General features: G+C 42.4%; 1 protein-coding gene across 1 annotated transcript in view; it reads right to left on the bottom strand.

Annotated features, from left to right (window-relative positions):
- Positions 1-20,493, bottom strand: part of Slc24a3 (solute carrier family 24 member 3) — a 465,352-nt gene that overhangs the window by 386,254 nt on the left and 58,605 nt on the right. The window contains exon 2 of the mRNA XM_021179490.2: positions 7,608-7,736. Coding sequence (XP_021035149.2) covers positions 7,608-7,736 — 129 coding nt within the window. The remainder of the gene's footprint in view (positions 1-7,607; positions 7,737-20,493) is intronic.

The following is a 20,493-nucleotide window of genomic DNA, read 5'->3' as shown; positions in this document are numbered from 1 at the left end:
GGGAATCAGCCTATGACGGAGGATATTCTGATCCTCGTTCTAGCCCCTTCTAGTGGTGGATGCCACAGAGGCTCCCTCACACATATAGAGATACTCTGGGTTTATACGTTGACTTGTGCAGAAAGAGAATTTCTGAATGTGAGAGTCCAAAGAATAACAAAGTTACAGAGGAGAGAGGAGTAAGACCCAGAACGCTAGAGACATGAACTAGCATTTGTTCATTGGCTGGGAGGAAGATATGGCCATCACTATTGTAGGCAACATGGGTTCAGCCAAGGAAGTGGTTTAGTGGATCCAAAAGTAGGTGATGTGCACAACTCGGTTCCTGTTCTTATTGTCTCTTCACAAGGTAAGGATGTTGCCCACTGCTCTGGACCTGCCCAAGAGGTAAGCCTTAGTGAAACTGTTCATGTGTCACATAGGCTGTGATACCTGAATCCAACCCTCCATTGAAGCTTCCCTCTCAGGCTCAAAGGAGAAACAAAATCAGAGAGTAATGAGTCCAGGAAAGCAGATGCCACGAATTGAGGAGACAGTCCAGCACAATGGTTCCCAAGTATTTCTAGGGAGTGGAAAGGTGTTCCTGAAATGTGTAACATATTCCCAATTCAAGAACAAAGAAATACAGAAGGACAGGGATTTTTTCATTATGAGTTGAATGGAGGAGACAAGAAAGTAAAAAATCCAGTTCGCAATCCTTCTGACACTGTGGATTATATTAGATATATTTAATATGGCACAGGAATGATGAGGGTCAGGAACAGAGAGGAAGTTAAGAGACTCACTCTTGGCTTAACCTCCTTTCTAGGCCACAGGAGACTTCAGTGTCAGGGTCTAGCACAGAGAAAGTAATAAACATTTCTGTGAAGGACCAGAGAATAATTAATTTTGACTTTGCATACCTTGTAGCCCGCAACTACTCAACTAAACCTTAATAGACAAGAGTAGGCATTGACCACACAAAAATGGATGTGTTTCTTATAAATGTGATGGGTTTCTTATAAAACTTTATGATACAAGGTAGTTAACAGGGCCATATTATCCAAGGGCTCTTGTTTGTTGAGACTGTCTTTAAGGAAAGGGATTTGGAAGAGATTAGAAATAGTAATTCCTTGAATTCTCCTCACAGTTGTGAGCTGGGAATTTGAATTATTTTTTACTTATCAAATGGACATTATAGGCTAGACATCCATAAGCTGGAAGTCTGATCTGAATGAATTTTTTCTAAGGGCCAAACTGTTCCAGTAAGCTAATGAACATGAAATACTCAGAATATACAAACATGCTTTACAAATCTACCCCCAAAAGCCTTATATCAAAGGATGGTTTATCTCCCTTCACGTGTCTTTCAGAAGAATTCCAGACACTACTTACCAGACTAGGTTAGAGAATAGTATATTAAAAAAAAAAATAGAAAGAAAGATCTCAATAACATGCCTTGAAGATCATAAAGGATGTCAAAGGTAAAAGCTGGCCCTTGCCTGGCAGAGACTAAGTGTTTTAAACTTGTGATTACTACAGAGTAGAAAGTCCTCCACTCCCTTTCATTCTGCCTCTTTGGCCTTCCCAAATCAGAAGTCTCCTGAATAATCCCTCTATCTGTTGTCTTCTTGTTGCTCAATCTGTGAGAGTGATATGTCTTGCTGACCTGAAAATTTCTAGTCACTCGTCAAGCAAACTTAATACTGTGGCCATGTTCTAATGAGTCTGTAGGACACCCAGAATTTGAACAGAGATGACCAATCCTGCTATGCCCAATCTCCATGGTTTGAATCCTCAATGTGAAGAAACGTGGGGCCTTGGAATCCACATTTGGTGATACAAAAACTCCTAGGCAATAGGACCAGAATGTCATGGACCACTTCTTATAACAAAGCCAATTTGGGAGCAGAAATCTGCTTGAAAAAGAAATTTGGGGCTGGTGGAAGGCCTCAAATCTATTATAGCAGATATTAGCCCTTCCAAGTAATTCAGCAGAAAAGTTTGACACAAATTAAAAAGTATATCACATTAGTTTCTAATTTTCTCCATGTAGCAACATGAACAGCTGTTATTTTTTTAATCATTAAGAAAACTGCAGCCTCAATGCTAGAGAGATGGCTCAGTGGAACAAGAGTTTGTTGCATAAGCATTAGGACCTGGATTTGAATCCCCAGCACCAATGTAAGAGCCAGGCATAGTCAACCTGTACACCCATCACTGAGAGTAGAGAGAGGAGGAGCCTGGAGAATTCTCTGGCAAGCTAATCTGGTAAAAATGGCTTCCAGTTGAGCAAGAGAATATGGGAGAGTGATAGGGACACACACACACACACACACACACACACACACACACACACAGAGAGAGAGGGGGGGGCAAATGCATCTACAAAGAGAAGTTAAAGTTGTTTAACCTTGAGCAATAATTTATAGATTTTTCAGCCTTTAAATTTCATATTTTTCTGGGTTCAATACCAGCAATGATAACACTGAGGTAGTTACAACTGATTGTTCCTAATGTTTTTCATGTATTTGATAGAAATATATTCAATGTGATTTTTATAATTTTTATCTGTACAACCTTACTTTTACAAGGTAGCTGCAAGAAAAGCATAAGCTTGCATTTGAGTCAGCATTAAGTTCCTCTTTGTCCAAAGTAGGTAATGTGAAGGTCAGGTTATCTGTGCACATCTGCGCAGTGTGTATCTATGAGGGGGAGCCCCACTTGGCTTCTAAGTCCCATCACCTTTGGGTTGGTTGTTTATTCCCATCTGAATATTGATCTTTCATATAAAGGATTACAAACTGAGGCTTTTCAGGCTTCATACATTGGTCATATCAGTCCTGGATTAAACTAGTCAACTCTGATGTTACTGTTTAAATTCCTAAACAGACGGATCTTGGTATGCCTTTCTTGTTGTCTCCCACCATACCTACTCCGTGAACCCACTTTATCTTATTTCTTCTGGTCCCTATCTGCCCAATTCCCACTTACCTCCTAGGTTATATAGTTTCTGATCAGTCCATAAACCATTGATCTCTTGACACATTCCCTTAAGACAGTCTCTTGCCAACCTCAGCTTAGTCTTGCAACACAGGTCCAGGTATCTTTCTTTCCTCCACAGACCTTAGACCCAACTAAGCAAAGAGACAGAGTGAGCCATGAGCTGTTCCTCTGTCTGAAAGGCCTCACACCAAAGCCTGTCACTTCAGTTATTTTTCTCCTTCCAAAGTTTGTTTGAGAGAGGTGCCCTAAGAAGAGACCCATTTCTACAAAATATCAAAGAACTGAGAACATAGGGAAGTTTCTGGAGGCATACTGCAAAGTGTATAAATAAAGTGTACACAGAGTTATTATAAAGAATGCACTTCTCCTGCCGTTGCCCACCACCCTCAAGATTACATTTAGCTAACTTAATTTTCTGTGGATCAAATTTATTCAAAGTGAAATTTCTCTTAATAGATCATCTGAGTAAACAATTTCAAGTGTTATTTGCCAAAAACGCAATATGTTTCCAGACTGCAGATGAAATCGGCAGTGTCAGGCTAAGAAAACAGCCTCAAAAATTCACAGAGAGCTGGAACAATTGCCTGAAAAAAATAGGAGCCTGGAGGTCAGTCTTTTTACTCAGTTCTAGAGGGGAAAAATGATAGGTTTCCACTAAAACCAGGGGTGACTAAATATGCCATTTTGTAAAAACCAAAAATGCCTAAAATAATATATTCATAAAGTAGCAAGTATCATATAAAGAGTAAGACACCCCTATGTTGAAAGGCCAGTCCCATGTAACACTGCTGTTTCATAAGAGGTCATGTACTTTGCTTCTTCTGGCTTGCATATGGGGTGTTCTAGGCTACTGACCTTTGAGGAGAAGGAAAGATAAGCTGAGGAAGAAGAGGAGGAGGGGGAGAGGTGAGGAAGGGGTGGGGGAGGAGGGAAAGGGAAAAGAAGGTCGAGATGAGTTGGAACTGTGCAAATGCAAGGAAGCTATTAGGAGAAGCAGGAGGCTGACTTGGAGTCAAAGTTTTGTTGAGTCTTTATTCTTCAAATTTCTCTGAATTAGTGGGTTTGTGTAATGGAAGGGATGAAAGCCAGAGTTCTATTTCACAGCTGAAGACATGAACCTCTGAGACACAAAGCAGCTCCGTAACACCAGGGGGGAAGTAAATGCCCCAATTCTACCTCCAGATTCTGAATCTATAGACTTCCTCTAACAGCATCTAAAACAGGGTCTCCAAGGACACAGTCTTGGGACTGAAAACCGTGACAACATAAGCGGTAACGGACTGTGCTTTGGGACAAATGTTACATTAACTCCTGCCTATGACCTTGACACCACGGCTCACATGGCTACAGTTCAACTGGCACCCAGCATGCCCAAGTGTCTATACAAACAATCACCCCTCCATGCACAGAGGGAACCCGGGTCCATCGTCTCTATCAATGCAGGGGCACTGCTGGCATCACAAATAGGAAGGGAAAGAGTCCAGAAACCACAGGCTCCCTTCTTAGCCCCTGCATTAAGACTTCTGAGAGCAGAAACCACTGTATTCAGCCAGCACAATGATATTCACTGTGTTCAGAACCTCTTAAAGGAAACTGGACAATGATGAGTGAATGGACCTGCCACAGCTCACTCCAGCGAAAGTCATACATAGAGATGAAGGCAGCAGAGTCTTGTTCTGACCTACAGTTTCATTTCCCTTGGTTTCCCGCAGTCAACCATGGTCCAAAAACATTAAATGGAAAATTCCAGACATGAGCAATGCATAACTTTTACATAACTTTTATTATAGTATATTGATATAATTGCTCATTTTATTAGCAGTCATTATTATTCATTCCCATTAAAGATTATTGTAGTATGTGTATATAAGAAATACACACACACACACACACACACATACATATTACAGCAGGGCTCAGTGTTCTCTGTGGTTTCAGACATCCACTAGGGGTCTTCAGACATACCCCCATGGAATGGGAGTTGAGGGCACTAGTAAAGTAATAACATTAAATCACAGCCTTACCTGTGATTTGGCTTTTAATTTTTCTCTCATACATCTATCTCTTTATCTTGGGAAGACACTGAGCCAGGTAGGTCATGAATGTCTGGCATGTTTTGATCACATCACTACTAGTGGTCAGCAGAGATGATGGTGTTTATGACCATCTTCAAAGCTTGTATAACAGATCATGGTACTTGCTCCTCACAGTTCAGCTGACCAGCTGCTCATCTCTGGACCACTAGAGAGTGTGAGTGGTTGACAGACTGAGACTGGCCATATTTGGTGGAGAGTGGCTATGGACTTGTGACTCTATGAATCTTGCATCATGACTCACCTGAAATGGACACAGGGACACCTTCCAGCAGACACAGATTGTTTGAAGTCAACTCTTAATATACAACTATCATACAAGGGGCCCTAAACTGTACACACTTTATGACTTCAGTACCAACTCTCACTTGTGAAAGGTCAGAATGACTGTGATAATTTCTAAGGAGCTGATGGGTTAAGAGAATCTGATTATATTGCCCAAAGTCCATAGGTTCCAAGCAAGAATTCAAACTTATGTGTGACTCCAAGATCTAGGTTAGGAGGTTAGAAATGGAGATCACAGATACACACATCCATCCTTCATTCTTGAGCTGTCTGAAAGTGAATTAGTATGACAGAAAATATGTCCAGAGACCATTGGAAGTTTTAGATCAGCCTGTCCAATAATCTTTTCTATGCTGATAAACATGATGCAGGACTTGTGCTGCCCAGCTATAACAGCTGCCAATCACATACAGAAATTGAATATCTGACAGATAGATGATACAAATGAGCAACTGGAGCATCTGCATGTTTTATGTTACTTTGATTCATTTGATTTAATTTTAATGAATTTTATGTGCATGAGTATTTTTATCTACATGTACACCTCTATACCATAGATAGTTCTGATACATGCAAAGACCAGAGGAAGGCACTGAATTTCCAGAACTAGAGTTATAGGCAGGTGAGTGGTGGGAATTAAAACCATGGTCCTCTAGAAGAATAACCCGCAGTCTTCATCACTGAGCTATCTCACTGTCCCTATTCATCTGATTTGAATTGTCATTGAATGGTATCATCCAAGGTGCAGTTAGAGACATTTTACAACAGCAGCATTCAGGAAAGGGCATGGTCCCCACAGTTTGGAGAAGGAGGGGTTCTTGAAGAATGCAAGTCCCAATAAGCTATAATGTGAATAGGACTCTCTGCCTTATACCAATTTGCTCATTTTACCTATACTTTGGTTTTGAGTCAAGGTTTCAAATTGAATCCTAGTCCTTTTTAGTCTACAGTTGACTAAAGTAAGAGTGTCAATTCTGGCACCTTTGCAACCATTATTTTTAAGGTTTTGTTAACATATTAATCGTACCTAGTAGTGGGTTTAATAATGACATTTCCATACATGCATATCATAGTCTTCTCTGTACAGTGTGCTTGAGCTCTCTTTCACTGCTACCTATCCACCTTCATCCTAAAACCTTTCATCTCTTCTTCTCTGTACCCTCCTTTAGCAACTCCACTAGATGATAAGCTATGTTTGTTTGTTCTATCAACCCAGAAATTTTATTGCTACCCATGAAGTCGAATCATTTCTTCCATTGGAATGGTTTTCAATGTACCTGAAGTTTCTGCACCTATCTCTGTAAGGAAGTGATTGCTAATAGAGTGATCTATGCAACTAACAGCAAGGCTGACTACTTTCTTCCCATGAAAAAAGCCATACCAGCAGGAAGTAGAATCACCCCATTTCTACCTATCCTGCATTTAGACAAACTCACTGAAAAGCATTCACCACCATGTCTCCTTTAAGTCCACTCTTTGCACCCCAAAGGTAAAGGTGAGATTTCCAGTACTATGATTCCTGTCTCCCTACATCACACTTACCATTTGCCTATTAATTGAAGAAATGCATTGGAAAACCGTATGACTACCAGACAAGATCACCAACAGAGTCCACAGAGTAGAACCTCCACATTCCCTCTCCTGTGTGTTCAGGCCAGCCCTTGATATGTCTGTGCTTCTGAGGTTATCCAACAACTCTCCACTCAACAGGGGAATTCAAACCCTTCATGGACATTTTCATTTATAATTAAATGTAGCTCCTAAATACTTAACTGACTTTTGAAAATGGTCTTTGTGAACTAATGATAATAGCATACAGTAACCACAAGCCCCGCTAATTGAGGACCATAGTTCATATAATATTTTGATGGTAGACATACAAGTATCTAGTCTTCATTCTTTCCATTTCTGTTTAAGAAATTATTACTAAGATGGTAAGGAAAGGTCCTTCTACTCATCTTTCCAAAAAGGAGTAGACACACGTGACTAAAACACTTTTCATATCAAAAAATCTAAGGTCTTTGGGAAGATGCTGACAACTGTTTATCCACACTAAAGATGAGTCAGGTCTTTAGATGCAGGATCTTCAAATTGTTAGACTCAAATGTGAGTTTTTGATACACCGTAAACATCTTTAAAATATGTCCAGATTGAAACTTAGAGAAGAGATATGTCATCTAGCTCATCCTCAGCTATAACTGAAGAACATGGAAGCCGTTGTGAGGACATGACCATCACTGTTACCTGGTTCTGTGCAGTTCTTGCTGATCCGGAGTCCTGCATCTTCAGAAGTCAGTGTATCATTCACCTGCATCAGCTTCCTCCCCACCATCCATTTTCTATCTTCCCCAATGAGATCCATGAGGTCAAGTTCTAGAAAGGAAAAAAAAAGTCACCACACATCACTAACAGCCAAATGCAGTCTTTACCCATGATGGGAGCCTGTGCCTTAATCAGCTAACATTTTTCTCTGTACTGCATGGATGTCTTTAAGATGTCTTTCTTGACTCTAGCTGTCTGAGGGCCTCTGACTGTTGAATCCTATTGAGCCCAACAAAAGCAGTCTTTTATCCAATGACAGGAAGGAACTTATATATAAATACTTAATTGTCTGAGATGGATGGACAGCAAGGTATGCATTCTAAACTGGATTCCAGAGTTTCCCACGGTGTGAATAAACTAATGTTGTCTACAATATCTTGAAAAAGTATATTTGGTTGATAACTGTCTCTTTTCTTTCTCAACCCCCTTCACCCAGTGACATGCTAAAACATATTTAACAACCAATAATAGTGAGAGAGACAATATAGACTTATAGTCGTTGGATGATTTCCATGACACCAATACCTTCACAAGAATCCAATTCAAGCTACAAATAATGCTATTAAGAACTGACCTGGGAAGAGATACAGACTATGGACTCTATTGGGTCTGTGTGAGCTGCTTTAGCTTACCAATGTCTACCTCTCCACCACCACTTAAGTTGTCTCTCATATAAGCCAACTGCAGTTGAACATATGCTCAGAATCTGATTCTTGGAGGTTAACCAAAGCTAAGGCATCACTTCACCATCCCCAAAACAGCAGCCTATAAAAGACCCAGCACAAGATTTCATAAAATAAGAGATGAAGGTAAAAGAAGGCTACAGAAGGCATGTGAAAGGGTGAGCAATGCCTCAGTCTCTGGATGGGATGCCCGTGGAGATGCGAGTGTCAGCACAAAGAACAGAGAGGGAAGGAAGGGCACATGAGGGAAGAAGCTCTCCAACCTGGTTAGGGAATGTCAAGTCTCAAGTTTCTGATGATAAGATTATCAGGAGGGAAATTATATAGCTTCTTGGTAATGATACCTCAAGCAAGAGAGCTAGTACAAAAGAGATCCCAAACAGGAAAGAGCATATGATATAGTCCAGATAGGATCTCTGTGGGTTTCACAACAGGAGGGAGACTCCATACATACATCTATTTGTGTAGTGATGACCACTGAGGAAAAAAATATGAAAAGAAAATCTTTGAGGACCTAAAATTTCTCCAGAGAGCAGGGGGTTAAACAAATTCAACAAAGGATCATTAGGTGAGAGGATGAGCATGGCGTAATAAAAGCAGAGAGAAAGAACCCAAGGAAGAAATGTTAACAGTCCTGAACACCATGGAGAAATCCAGCAAGACAAAGACAGAGAAATGAAAGCTTAAGCTTGACATGAGGGGCATATTGAGGATGGAGGTAGCCAGACTGAGTAGCTCTTTCTAGTGGCCTGGAACTAGGGAAAGAAACAATGGAAGATTATCAGCTCTGAAATGTCTAGAATAGCTCTGGCTAGAAAAATGGTTGTATTATGTTTTTGTTTGTTGAGAAAGAACTTAAAGTTTGGTGGGTAGAAAGGAAGAGGGGATATGGAAGGATCTGGGAGGGGAGAAAAATATAATCAAAATACACTTATATTTTTAAAATTCCTTAAGTAATAAATATTCTTAAAAATAAGAAAATTGGCTCTAAATACAAGACAAGGGCTATAATTTTGGGGCCCAGCAGCCTTCACACACACACACAACAGGGTGTATCCAACCACACAATGTGGTGCTTTGAAGTGGTCAATACAGAGAGAGCTAAAGGCCACCATCTCCTCGCCTGTATTTTTACAAAGATTGTCAATTTTCCAAACAATTTTACCTTTGCTATTGTCACAATGCTACATGGGAGAGTATGAACATTATCTCTTCAGTACCAGAATGCTATAAGATCACTGATCGTACTCCATAACCCCAAGCTGAAATCACCATTTCCACCCTATACATGGGTAAGTTAGGGTCCTAGACCTTTCTGGTCTAGTGTTCATCTGCCCCTCACTTCAAAAAGCCACAGATAGCATCAGCATCTGGAGAATTTAGGTTTCCCTTGAATGTAGCCCCAGTCCTGAATGTAGAATTGTCAAGATCTCTAACTAGAACTTAGGTATGCATTCAGAAATGCACCAATATAGTCAGAGAAGAGGGGAAACTTCTCAACAAACAATGAGAGAAAACAAACAAACAAAACCACAAAACTCTAAGAACTCATGAAGAAAGAATAAGGTCAGTGACCATAAACTCCAACAATCAGTCTTAAAACATTTAAGTACCATATTAAAGACAATCAACACTATGGGCAGTGGAGCTCTCTTTGTCCCAGGCTAGTGTCAGGAACAGCTCCTAGGATAAAGAACGAAGCATCACTGGCTTACAGATGTCTTCTCAGGAAGAATGTGCCAGGGAACAGAGAAGTAAGGCAGGGAAAGTATGCATCAAAGCCAGTTGCCAAGGTATCTGAGAAGCACTGGGCCCCTTTGAAAGCACTCTAAGCCAGAGGAAAGCATCTCAGATACTCAAGGTGCAAGGGAGCAGAATACTGCTCTACTCATTCCTTCTCATTTATGGCTTTAAGGCTATTCCCAGAAACATTAGTTCTCCAACTCTTCTTTTGATTTATTCCTTATTTTTTAAAGTGTGTGTGTGTGTGTGTGTGTGTGTGTTGTGTAGGCACACACACACATGTGCATTTCAGTGCAAGTGCCCATTAAGACCAGAGCTGGGATACTAGGCTATTGTGAGCCACCAGATGTAGGAGCTAAAAAATTGAACTCAGGTCCTCTGCAGAAGCAGTATGTGCTTCTAACTCCTGAGCCATCTCTTCATCCCCCTCTTTAGCTCTTCTAGCCTATGACTTGGAGCTCCACATTAAGCTCTGGTGCACAGCAAAGACCTCAGATGCAGGTGCTAGAAGGTGTACAGTGCCAGAGAGCAATAGAGTTCAGAACAACAGATATGGTCAGAGTACTAAATATCTGCTCATCTACATGGTATCTAAAGAGTTGATCATGCTGTGGCTGGCAGAATAGCCATTCTACTGTCTGTCCTCACAGTGAAGGGCAGAGGAGGGTGCTTCATGGACCTACAATCTTAAGGTTCAAACAGACCCTGAAGACTTGCAAAGAAACAAAAGTATTCCTTCCAATGACTCTCAAAGCTCTTTTGCCAAGTTTCCATGGATCTGTGACTCTAAAAGAAAAGCTGATACCAATTAAGAGATGTAAAAGCAAAGCCAGCTAGTGTAGCAGAAAATTAGAGGATTTTTTTAAACATAATGATTCAATATCTTTACGAATTAGACACTATTAAGACAGCACCTCAGCCTTCCAAAACCTACAGACTTTTATCTCAACAAAAACAGACTTGACCACCGATCACTGATAAAACAATGATGTTCAGAGTCTGAGGAAATGTTAATAGGAATAACAATACCAGTAGTGACAACATTCAGTGAGAACAAAGTTTAATAGTGTTGTAGTTCAGTTTGGTTTCCTCAAAAATCTCCTATTAGAAGAGAAGGTTTCATGGCCTCTTTACCTTTGAAGCAAATTAGTCAAAGAAGTGCTTTTCTAAGATTATAGGCACTCTAAGGCCATATTGAATACTTCCCAGAGACTTTGTCATTCTTCTTATTGAGACAGCTTTCCATTTTTAAATATGTTTTACATTCATAATAAATCTATGTGGAAAGATTGTCTCCACTTTTGCAAACAAGGGAATGAAGTGGAAGCATTCCCTGGTTAAGCAACACCATCACACAGTGAGCAAGTAGCAGAAGAAAGATCTGAATCCACGTTTGATGGTTTCTAAGGCCACCTTCCTGGTGGATCCCTGGATGGGAGAAGCTCACCCTGGTTACAATGTACAGCTGAGAATAAGACAGATTGGGAAAAGGGCCTCTACCTTACACTAGGTGGGGAGTGAAGACCATCGCACAACACCTATTAAACAGTCCCCAGAAACTATTATGAAGCACATCTGGAAAGTCTCACAGACCAAAGACTTGAACACTTGTAGTCTCTCACTCTATGCACAGCACTGTACTCAGTACCTTCCTAGAACCTGGCTCTCTGTGACATGGGCTGTTCCAGTCTTGCATTTAGAGAGAAAAGACAAAGGGTGGGCAGTGGGGGTGTTACAAGGCAGAGGAAGATGAAGCAGATGTGACAAGGGTGTCCACATTTGCACTTTGTATTGTTCTCTCTTAACTCACCTCCCTGGCTCCTTGGACTTCTCTGCTACGGGAAAGAGGTTGCTCTGCAAAGCTACACTAGAGCAATGTCAACAAAAACACTTGGCCCCAATTCACAGCATTCTTGGCTTCTCAACTGCCAGGCCCTGAAAGTTGCATGTTGGCCTAATTAGTCAAGGGAAAGGGTGGAGGCAGGGGGCAAAGGGGATGGGGGAAGCAGCAGACTCCCATGTCACATGTCACCAGGAGAGGAAGCTTGTAGGGCTGTGGTCTCTGAGCAGAAGTGCGAGAGGGGGCCACGGAGATGCTGTGTGCTGCTGCTGTCAGAGGAGGAGACTTGCTTCTCAATCTGAGATCTGAGCTGCATGCACTGAGGAAGCAAAGAAAGTGGAGGCTGGGTGCCAAGTTTCCATTACAGAGCTGTGTGTTCACCCTTTTGCACTCCAGCGCCCTGCTCCCCCTTCCTCTCATTCTCTGTTCCTCTCCTCTTCTCCTTCCCATGACCAAAGCACACAGACCCTGAGGATTTCAGATACCAATAATGGATCTTCTTGAGAGCCCCGCAACTCAGATCCTCAGCTCACAGCCGTGACTCCTAACACACTATCTCTTGTCTGCTGGCCTGATGCACAGGCCTTCTAACCCTTCTCAGATATTGGTCTGAGGCTCAGAAGAGAGGTGTGGTTGTTTGCTCTCTAGCAAGAGATTAACTCCTCTGACTCCTGGACAGATTAAAGACTGTACCACTAGTGAAGGTGGTACTATAGAAGAGGGAGGTGTCAGTGAGAGTGGTCAAGGAAATAAATGATCAAAGTACATACACACACACACACACACACACGTACCCACCACAAATATGTGCAGGAAAATGTCACAATGAAACCTATTATTTTGTTCAATTAATGTATGTTAGTAAAAATGGAAAATAGAAGAATGTAAAATGCATAGTGTGTCCCTCACCTATGCACCAAGTTCCCTTCCTGTGCCATGTCACCACATTCTGTTACACTTTTGCTCCATGCGTCGATCAGCCGACCTGGAACCCAAGTCCATATCTGAGTCCGTAGTGCATTCCCCACTTTGTCCCAGAGTGCTAGGAGCCAGTGAGAACGGCCTCACAGTTTCGAGCAGTCCCTCTTTGAGAGCACATACAACTCTATCCTCTTGAGAACTGGAATGCTATCCTGGAGTGGAAAGCCAGCATTCCCAAGTGTCCCAGATACCATGGCAACAGCCCCTCCCTCGAAGGTGCAGAAAGTAAGTTTTGGAATCTCCTGCATCATTCAAGAAGGAAGGAGCAGAAAACAGCCCAGGACACAAGGTTCAGGCTGATGGTGATGGCCACTGACAGACTCTAGGCTGGCCCTGCACGCCTCACCAAGGCTATAAATACCCACCCTGCAGTTTACACAGCTGCCTCCACTCTATGTACTCCAGGTCTTCACCCCAGGGTTGGAGGTTGAGTTTGCATAAGCCAGCAGCCAACAGACTGCCTTCTGCAGTCTCCAGTGATCAGCACACTCTCCACACAGCCCCTTTTTTGGCCCACCCCTTGTGTCCCAAGAGGATGGTCAGGCACATTTTATCTTCTATAAGTGAAAGGGCTTTATACCTGAGGATTTTTTTCTGTCGAATTTTTTTTAAGACACTTTATTCTTATTTCTTAAATCAGCTTATGAAGTAGCAAGTTTCCATATGGGGCTTTTTATACATATTCATTGGGGCCAATTCTCTCCTCTTCCTACTGTGTCCTTCCATTTCCATGTTGTTTCTATATCTACCCCATCTCCAATACAAAATCCTTCAGAGATTCTAAATAAGAACTTCCCTCTGCAGTGCTTCCTGGTCCTTGGGAAGGAACACGATGTATCACAAGGCCAAAACTCACCAAAGTGATCCCTCCAAACCCAGCAGAGAGGAAGAAATTGAGGATAAATAGACCATATATACTGGTTTTGATCAAATATGTGTAAGCTTCTAGAAAGGGTTCTGGGGAGATGCTGAGTGTCTTAAAGAAGAACTCCAACCCCTAAGGAAGCCATGGATTTTATTAGCGTCTCTTCCTCAGGCCATATGTACACTGTATTCTGCAGGTAAGAGGACCCTAAAAATCTGATGGGCTGAGTCACACCTCCAGTGCCCCCATCCGCTCTGGTACTCTAAGGGAGTAGCTTTCATGGTTGATTTAAACTTCTTCCTATAGTCTCTACTCCAACAGAAAACTTACGTTGAATTGGAATACAGTTGAGGGTCTCAGTCCCTTTAAAGAAACTCCCTTCTGCTCAGAGTAGAGGGAGCAGATAATCAACTCCTATCAGGCTCCGTTCCACTTAGAGTGGAATGCTGGGAGTCAGGAGCATCCTCAGACCCTCCTTAAGGCTGGACATTGGATTCTGTATCTAATACTCATGTTGCATCCTTACCATACCAGTGATGCAGTCTTCTCCCAGATGGTGAGAAGCTGTCCTCAGCACTGGGGAAAAAGGGTCAATGGGCCTATCAGAACCTGGCATTTCTGCAGGTATAGGAAAGGAACACAGAGCACAGTAGAATCAAGTCTTGGTGGAGACATGGAGGATGACGACCTAAGCAAACTGCTAGGTCTAGGGCTCTCCTGTGAGATGGATGGTCTACAGCCATATCGTTTAGCTTTAGAAACTGTGCCCATCCCCAGACAAGATTGTAAGCTCACCATAGCAAATGAAAGGAAAGGATTTTTTCCCTACTACCCACCAAAATATTTTAACTTCCAGCCCAGGCTGATACTGACCACTCCATTGTCACACACACACACACACACACACACACACACACACACCAATTCACCAGTCAGTCCTCAGGGAGTCAGGCATAGGAAGAAGCACATTTGATAAGTGCCTAACAAGGACAAAGGGACTGCCCAGAGTTTGATACTAAAGGCATGAGCAAAAGTCCCAATTACTGTTGAGGATGTGGGAATGCCAAGGTAGGGTAGTTGTGAGATTGATGCAGGGATGAAGATTCCAGAAAGCTTTCTCTATGACATGCACTCTACAACTAGATGTTGTGAATAGGATTGTTCTAATGACCCATGCATCCTGCCCAGAGCCCAATTTCCTCTTGATGGTCCATTGACATGTCAAGGATCCAAGCTCAGCACCAATACCTGACTTTCTTATTAGTCTCTCAGACCATGTTTTTGTTTTTTTTTTTTGTTTGTTTGTTTTTTTTAACTTTATAGATGGTAACTAGCCTTTAATAGCTAGTGAGTTAGGGCCAGTGAGATGATGCATTGGGTAAAAGTTCTTGCCACACAGCCTGATGACTTGAGTTTGAGCCCTGGAACCTATCCAAGAGGAGACAACTAACTCCTGCATGCTCTGATTCCAATTTCCGGGCGTGTTCCATAAATATTGTACAAATGCAGTCTTGAGTGCAGAAGTACAATAAGTACATGTAAAAATTATTTTTAAATATGAAGTGTGCACTTATCTATTATAAAATGACAACTACTATAAACATGCTACAATTTCCTGGGAAAGAAGATAATTACCATGTAAGTATGCCCCTCGTTAATATTTTCAGAGAGCACACATGTATCTTCAGAGACAAACATGTATCTTTCAAAATGACATTTGAATAGCTCATGAGAAATCTGTTGCTTTCCTAAAGTAACTTGCTCTATGGAAAGACCATTAGAAAAACAACTATGAAGACATTTTGTGGCTCCCTTACCAGAAGATAAAGATCAGCAGACACTAAAAACAGTCTGTATGTCCTAGTGAGAATAAATTAGGTAGAATTGTATGATCTACTTAAAAACATTCCAAAACAAGGAGTTTTGAACGCATGTACTGAGTGCATAAGTGTACCACCTAAAAAATGAGCAGGTTAATCAGCTGGGCCAGGGTGAGGGCTCTTTGCATAACTGGCTTTGATTGACAGTCAGTGCCTTCCCTTAGTAGATCTCACTTATAGTGGGCTTTTGCCCTTTAGACTCTTGAGCCTTGCTGGATTTTCTCAGCCATTGAGCTTCAATACTAAACAAAACACAAAATAGTGCTTCAAGCACACGTTTCTGGAAAATCACACATTCAAAAAATGATTACGTGTAATGAGTCATGTCTACTTAATAAAACAATGTTCATTCATTCACTCACTAAAATCTAAATATTTTGTTCTATGAAAAATCCATAATTTTAAAGTCACGTTCTCATTTTTATTTTTACCTCTTAAATCTATGTTTCTGGATATTATAGGGTCTAAAGTTATATAAGTGTTCTTCTTTTAAATGTAAAATAGAAATCCAAAATTAGGTACAAGGCCTCCATAAAATACATCATTTTCACACATAATAAAGTATTAAAGACACAGGGATTCACATTGTTCAGAAGAATTTGCAGATTCCAGCTTCAAATGACTCCATGGATCCCAGCTAAGCTATGCTCTGCTGGTATGCCCCCTGTGACTGTATTTTCCATACAGCAAATGCACTTGACCCCTGCAATCCTGACTAATATGTTCCTTCATTTTTCTTGAAAACTCACCTTTTGCTTCCAATTGAATAGAATTTGACCACACTACATCACTTGGCTCCTCAAAAGAACAGCCTTTCCCATCATCTGTGCTTAAATAGACACTCCCATTTGCCGCTGGGTACAAGTACAAAATTGTCTACCTCTCTTCTCAGGCTACATCACCCTGCTGTTGCAGAAGAGACTGAACAGGGACTAAGACTCCCCCTCATCCTGGGCTCTTAAGCCACATAAACAATAAAAACATCAGGAGAGAGTCTGGCTGAAAGAAGAGAAATGAAAGGCATGTCCCCTTCTGTGGTCCTAAGGAGAAAGCTCTTAAAAGGCAAGAAGTACCAGGATTCTCCCTGGGGATGGTGGGGGATGATAGGGACCAGGGATGAAGGGACAAGGCATTAATACTGATAGCCTCACAAGGAGTAAGAAATGTGCCTCCTAATGATGGTTGCATGAGTGACAGCCATGTATATTTTCCATCACCCACTTAAGTACTGGGCTTCCTGACATAGTTATCCTTTTCTCGTTGGTGGGGACAGTCTTAAACAGATGGATTTGATAAATCTCTATTGAGAAATTTATAATGTTAGCTATCCTGGAACTTTGTTTATACCCCACCCCCCATCCCTCTTTGAATCTCTTCTCCCTTAATTTGAATTACCTTAAGATTTCCTGTCTGAACCCCAAAAGCAACCCTTTGTCACAGCCACTTTACCCATTCTGACAGGAAGCTCTATCCACCTGTGAGAGTCTACACAGCACCCATGGTTAACTACAACAATTCGAATGTCCCCACAAAGCCTCACCTTTGGGAGGTGAGGCCTGGGAGTGGGGGTCTGAGGAGAAAGGATGCATGCCTTTAAAAAGACTTGGGATGCTGGTCCCCTCTTCCCTCTCTCTTACACTTCCCAGATACCATGGAATGAGCAGCTTTGCTCTTCTATGTGTGCCTGACCAGTATGCTTTGCCTCACCACAGTTCCAGAGCAACTAGGCAATTGATAATGGCAAGCTCCAAGCATAGGATGCAAAATACACCTTTTCTCTTTACAAGTTAATTATTTCCACTGTTTTGTTACAGCACTGGAAAACTGATGAACATATTAATAAAGGGCCATCATCTCATGGGCCATGGTGATTGGTTCTGACAAATGGCTACAACTAAACCAGGCCAGGCAAGCAAGAGTTCATAGGAATGAGATTCACCCATTTTCTCCCAGTGAATGTGAACACAGAGTTAGGAAAGACAGAGCTTTTGAGTCTAAGGACACATCAGGCACACAAAGGTGACCAGAGACAACATCAAGAGGCAAGCAGCCAAGGCCCAGATGACATCATGTGTTGACTTTGACAGATGAATCCAAGATGATCGTGAGCTTTTCAGTCACATGATGCAATGATTTCTGTCTGCAGTCTGAGGCGGTCTAGTCTTTCTGAGAGCAGTGGAAAGATTCCTACCCGACCTATGACTCATTTTTCCTAAAATCCCACCTCATGTAAAATCTGATGAAATCTAAAAGAAGAAGCCAGCACTGCTCTCGTCCAAACCAGCTTGCCTTCCCATGCTGTCATAGTGAGCCTTTCAGATGCCATCTATAAAACAAAGGAGCAGATCTGCAAGAGCACTGGGCTACTGTGGAGATTAAGATGGCCACATGGCATAAAGCGATCAATTCCAGGTGACAGGTGGTGAAGCGGGGCCCCTGAAAGTGGATCCTCTTGGTCTAAGCACAGCTCCCCAAATATTCAGCCAGCCCTGGCAGCTGACAGGTAGGGGCCTGCACATTCAAATGGTGAAAGGCCCCAAATACCATCGTGTTAGGGCAGGAGTGCTTCTGATGGCAATTCAGTGCTGTCAACAGCAGGAAGTGTCCTGGTTTGGGTTCCCCAAAAGCCAGCATTAGGAAGACAAAGACCTGGATGTTAGCAGTTTGTTTGGATGGGAAGGAAAGGAGGCTAAGGGAGACTGGAAGGCAAGACAGGGCGGGGTATGGAGAATGTACTATGATACACCATGGAGGCCCTTACTCCTCTCAAGGCCCAAGCCCACTGGACATTCACTGATGTGTCCAGAAAGCCTTCCAAAATTGTCCATCTGAAGGATGAGTGCTGTGTTGCTACAGTTCCACCAGTTTAGAGAGTTGCCCCTAAAAACACAAACTCCCCAAAAACCAGCAGGTATTTTGAATGGGCCAAACCAGCTTCTGCGTCTCAGGGATACCCCAGGTAGAAAGGGTTTCAGAATGAAATGAGGCATATCCCATCATTTCAATGGGAATCTGAATTCAAAGTGACCTACCCACTACAGCTGTGGCTGGGACCCAAGGAGAGCAGACGAGATGTCTAGAGGGAATCCAAATGATGTCATCCACCAAAAGTAACCTTGGCCTTGTCTTTGATACAAAATCACTTGGACCAAATGGGAAGATGTGTGCAGAAGCAAATGGGTTCGGAGCTGTGATGGACATTCTAATGATGTTTTCCTCTTTTCTCTCTTACCATAGAACTTGACTCCAGAAGAGAAATAATCCCTTTGCCACCTCCCAAAGAGGCCAGGACAGTGGAGTGGGCTGGTGGTACACTTTCTGTTTCAACACAAAGTCACTTCACTCTTGCTGCCCTCCATTCTTTGGGTCATGCTCACACCTATCCAAGCTGGAAACTGAAGCCAGCAACAAGATTACTACACTAGGGGTGAATGGAAAAACATGAGCTGCCCCAGGCCCTCCTGTCTCAGCCTGAATCTCAGGCCCATCGAGAGGCATGGCAAGCTGGAGAAAGAGGACACTACTGAGCCTGACAGCAAGCGACAGGCTGGGAAAGGTGGAGTGCTACCCACCACCACATATCTCCTGACCCACAAGCAGGATTGATAGGATCTCATCGTCCCCCATGTGACTTTCCAAGGGCCCCTACATTTCCACTGTTTCACAGAATTCCAACAAGCAGCACAGACCTCTGAGGCAGGCTTCCAACAACTTCCCCTTGAAAAAAATGCTCTTGAAAAGGAAACTCAATTCCTTAGGATTGTGTTTCTGCCACATGCAGCTAGCAGTAGACTCCTGGTCCCACTCAGCACAGTATGTTCCTTGCAGGCTGCCTGCTCCCTGCTCTCCAGCTCACATCTGTCACCCAAAGCTACACTAGGCCAGTCCTTTCTGAATACTACAAGATATGTTATAGCTTCCATTGTCTAGAAACATCAGCAAACAAAGGATGTGCACACACACATGCACACACACACACATACACACATACACAACGACACACTATAAAGGGGTAGTAAGGCAAGGAGTTCTGGCTATGAACAGGGCATATTGCCTATTCTAGGATTATATATTATTTCTCTATGCCAGAAAGATAAATGGGTGGTGGGAACAGAGGTGTGTGTCAGGCACAGACTGGGGTTGGTACTTGGTAAGCCCCATGGTAGATATCATGAAAGTGTCTTTTTCTCAAGACCACATCCACCCATCCCTATTGTGCCAGCAGGAAGTCATAGAGATGGAGTAAGTGGCTTGCCTTAACTTCATGGTTGGGCCACTACTGTTTGAATAGCAGGAAGTTGCATGTGGACATGTCTCTGGTCTGGGAGAGATAAGCAACCACCAGTAAGACACAAAAGGAAGTTTGGTAATAGCTTCTAAGAAGGACAGAAGGTCCTCTTCACAAAGAACTGTTGATGTCATACATTGCTTTCTATGTGAAGAGGTGAGACCTGAAACCATGGCAATCTCTTTGCCACTATGAAAGAAACTGGTTTTGAGATGAAGCAAACACAGGGGAGTGGAAAAAATATGAAACTGGGTTCTTGATGTGACCATGGATCTGTTTACTCCTGGAGCCTTGATACCCCCATACTCTATTGAAAACATCTGTGATGAAATCACCAGGCAAAGCATTTTAGATGTTTTATTTCTGACAATATGAAGTGCCATGCCTTCTGCTGTGGCAGAGCACTGCTATGAACCGGAAGACTCTGTTTCCTGTCTGGCATCCGCCTCATTCTCCATGTCCTCCATGTGTGAACTGTCTCACAGGCCTGCCTGCCTGCCTGGACAAAAAGAGTTTTCATAAAGGTAG

This window comes from Mus caroli, chromosome 2 (genome assembly GCF_900094665.2).
Source record: "Mus caroli chromosome 2, CAROLI_EIJ_v1.1, whole genome shotgun sequence".
In the NCBI taxonomy this organism is placed as follows: Eukaryota; Metazoa; Chordata; class Mammalia; order Rodentia; family Muridae; genus Mus; species Mus caroli.
Note: the sequence above shows the minus strand (reverse complement) of the source record. Positions and strands in the feature narration are given on the sequence as shown.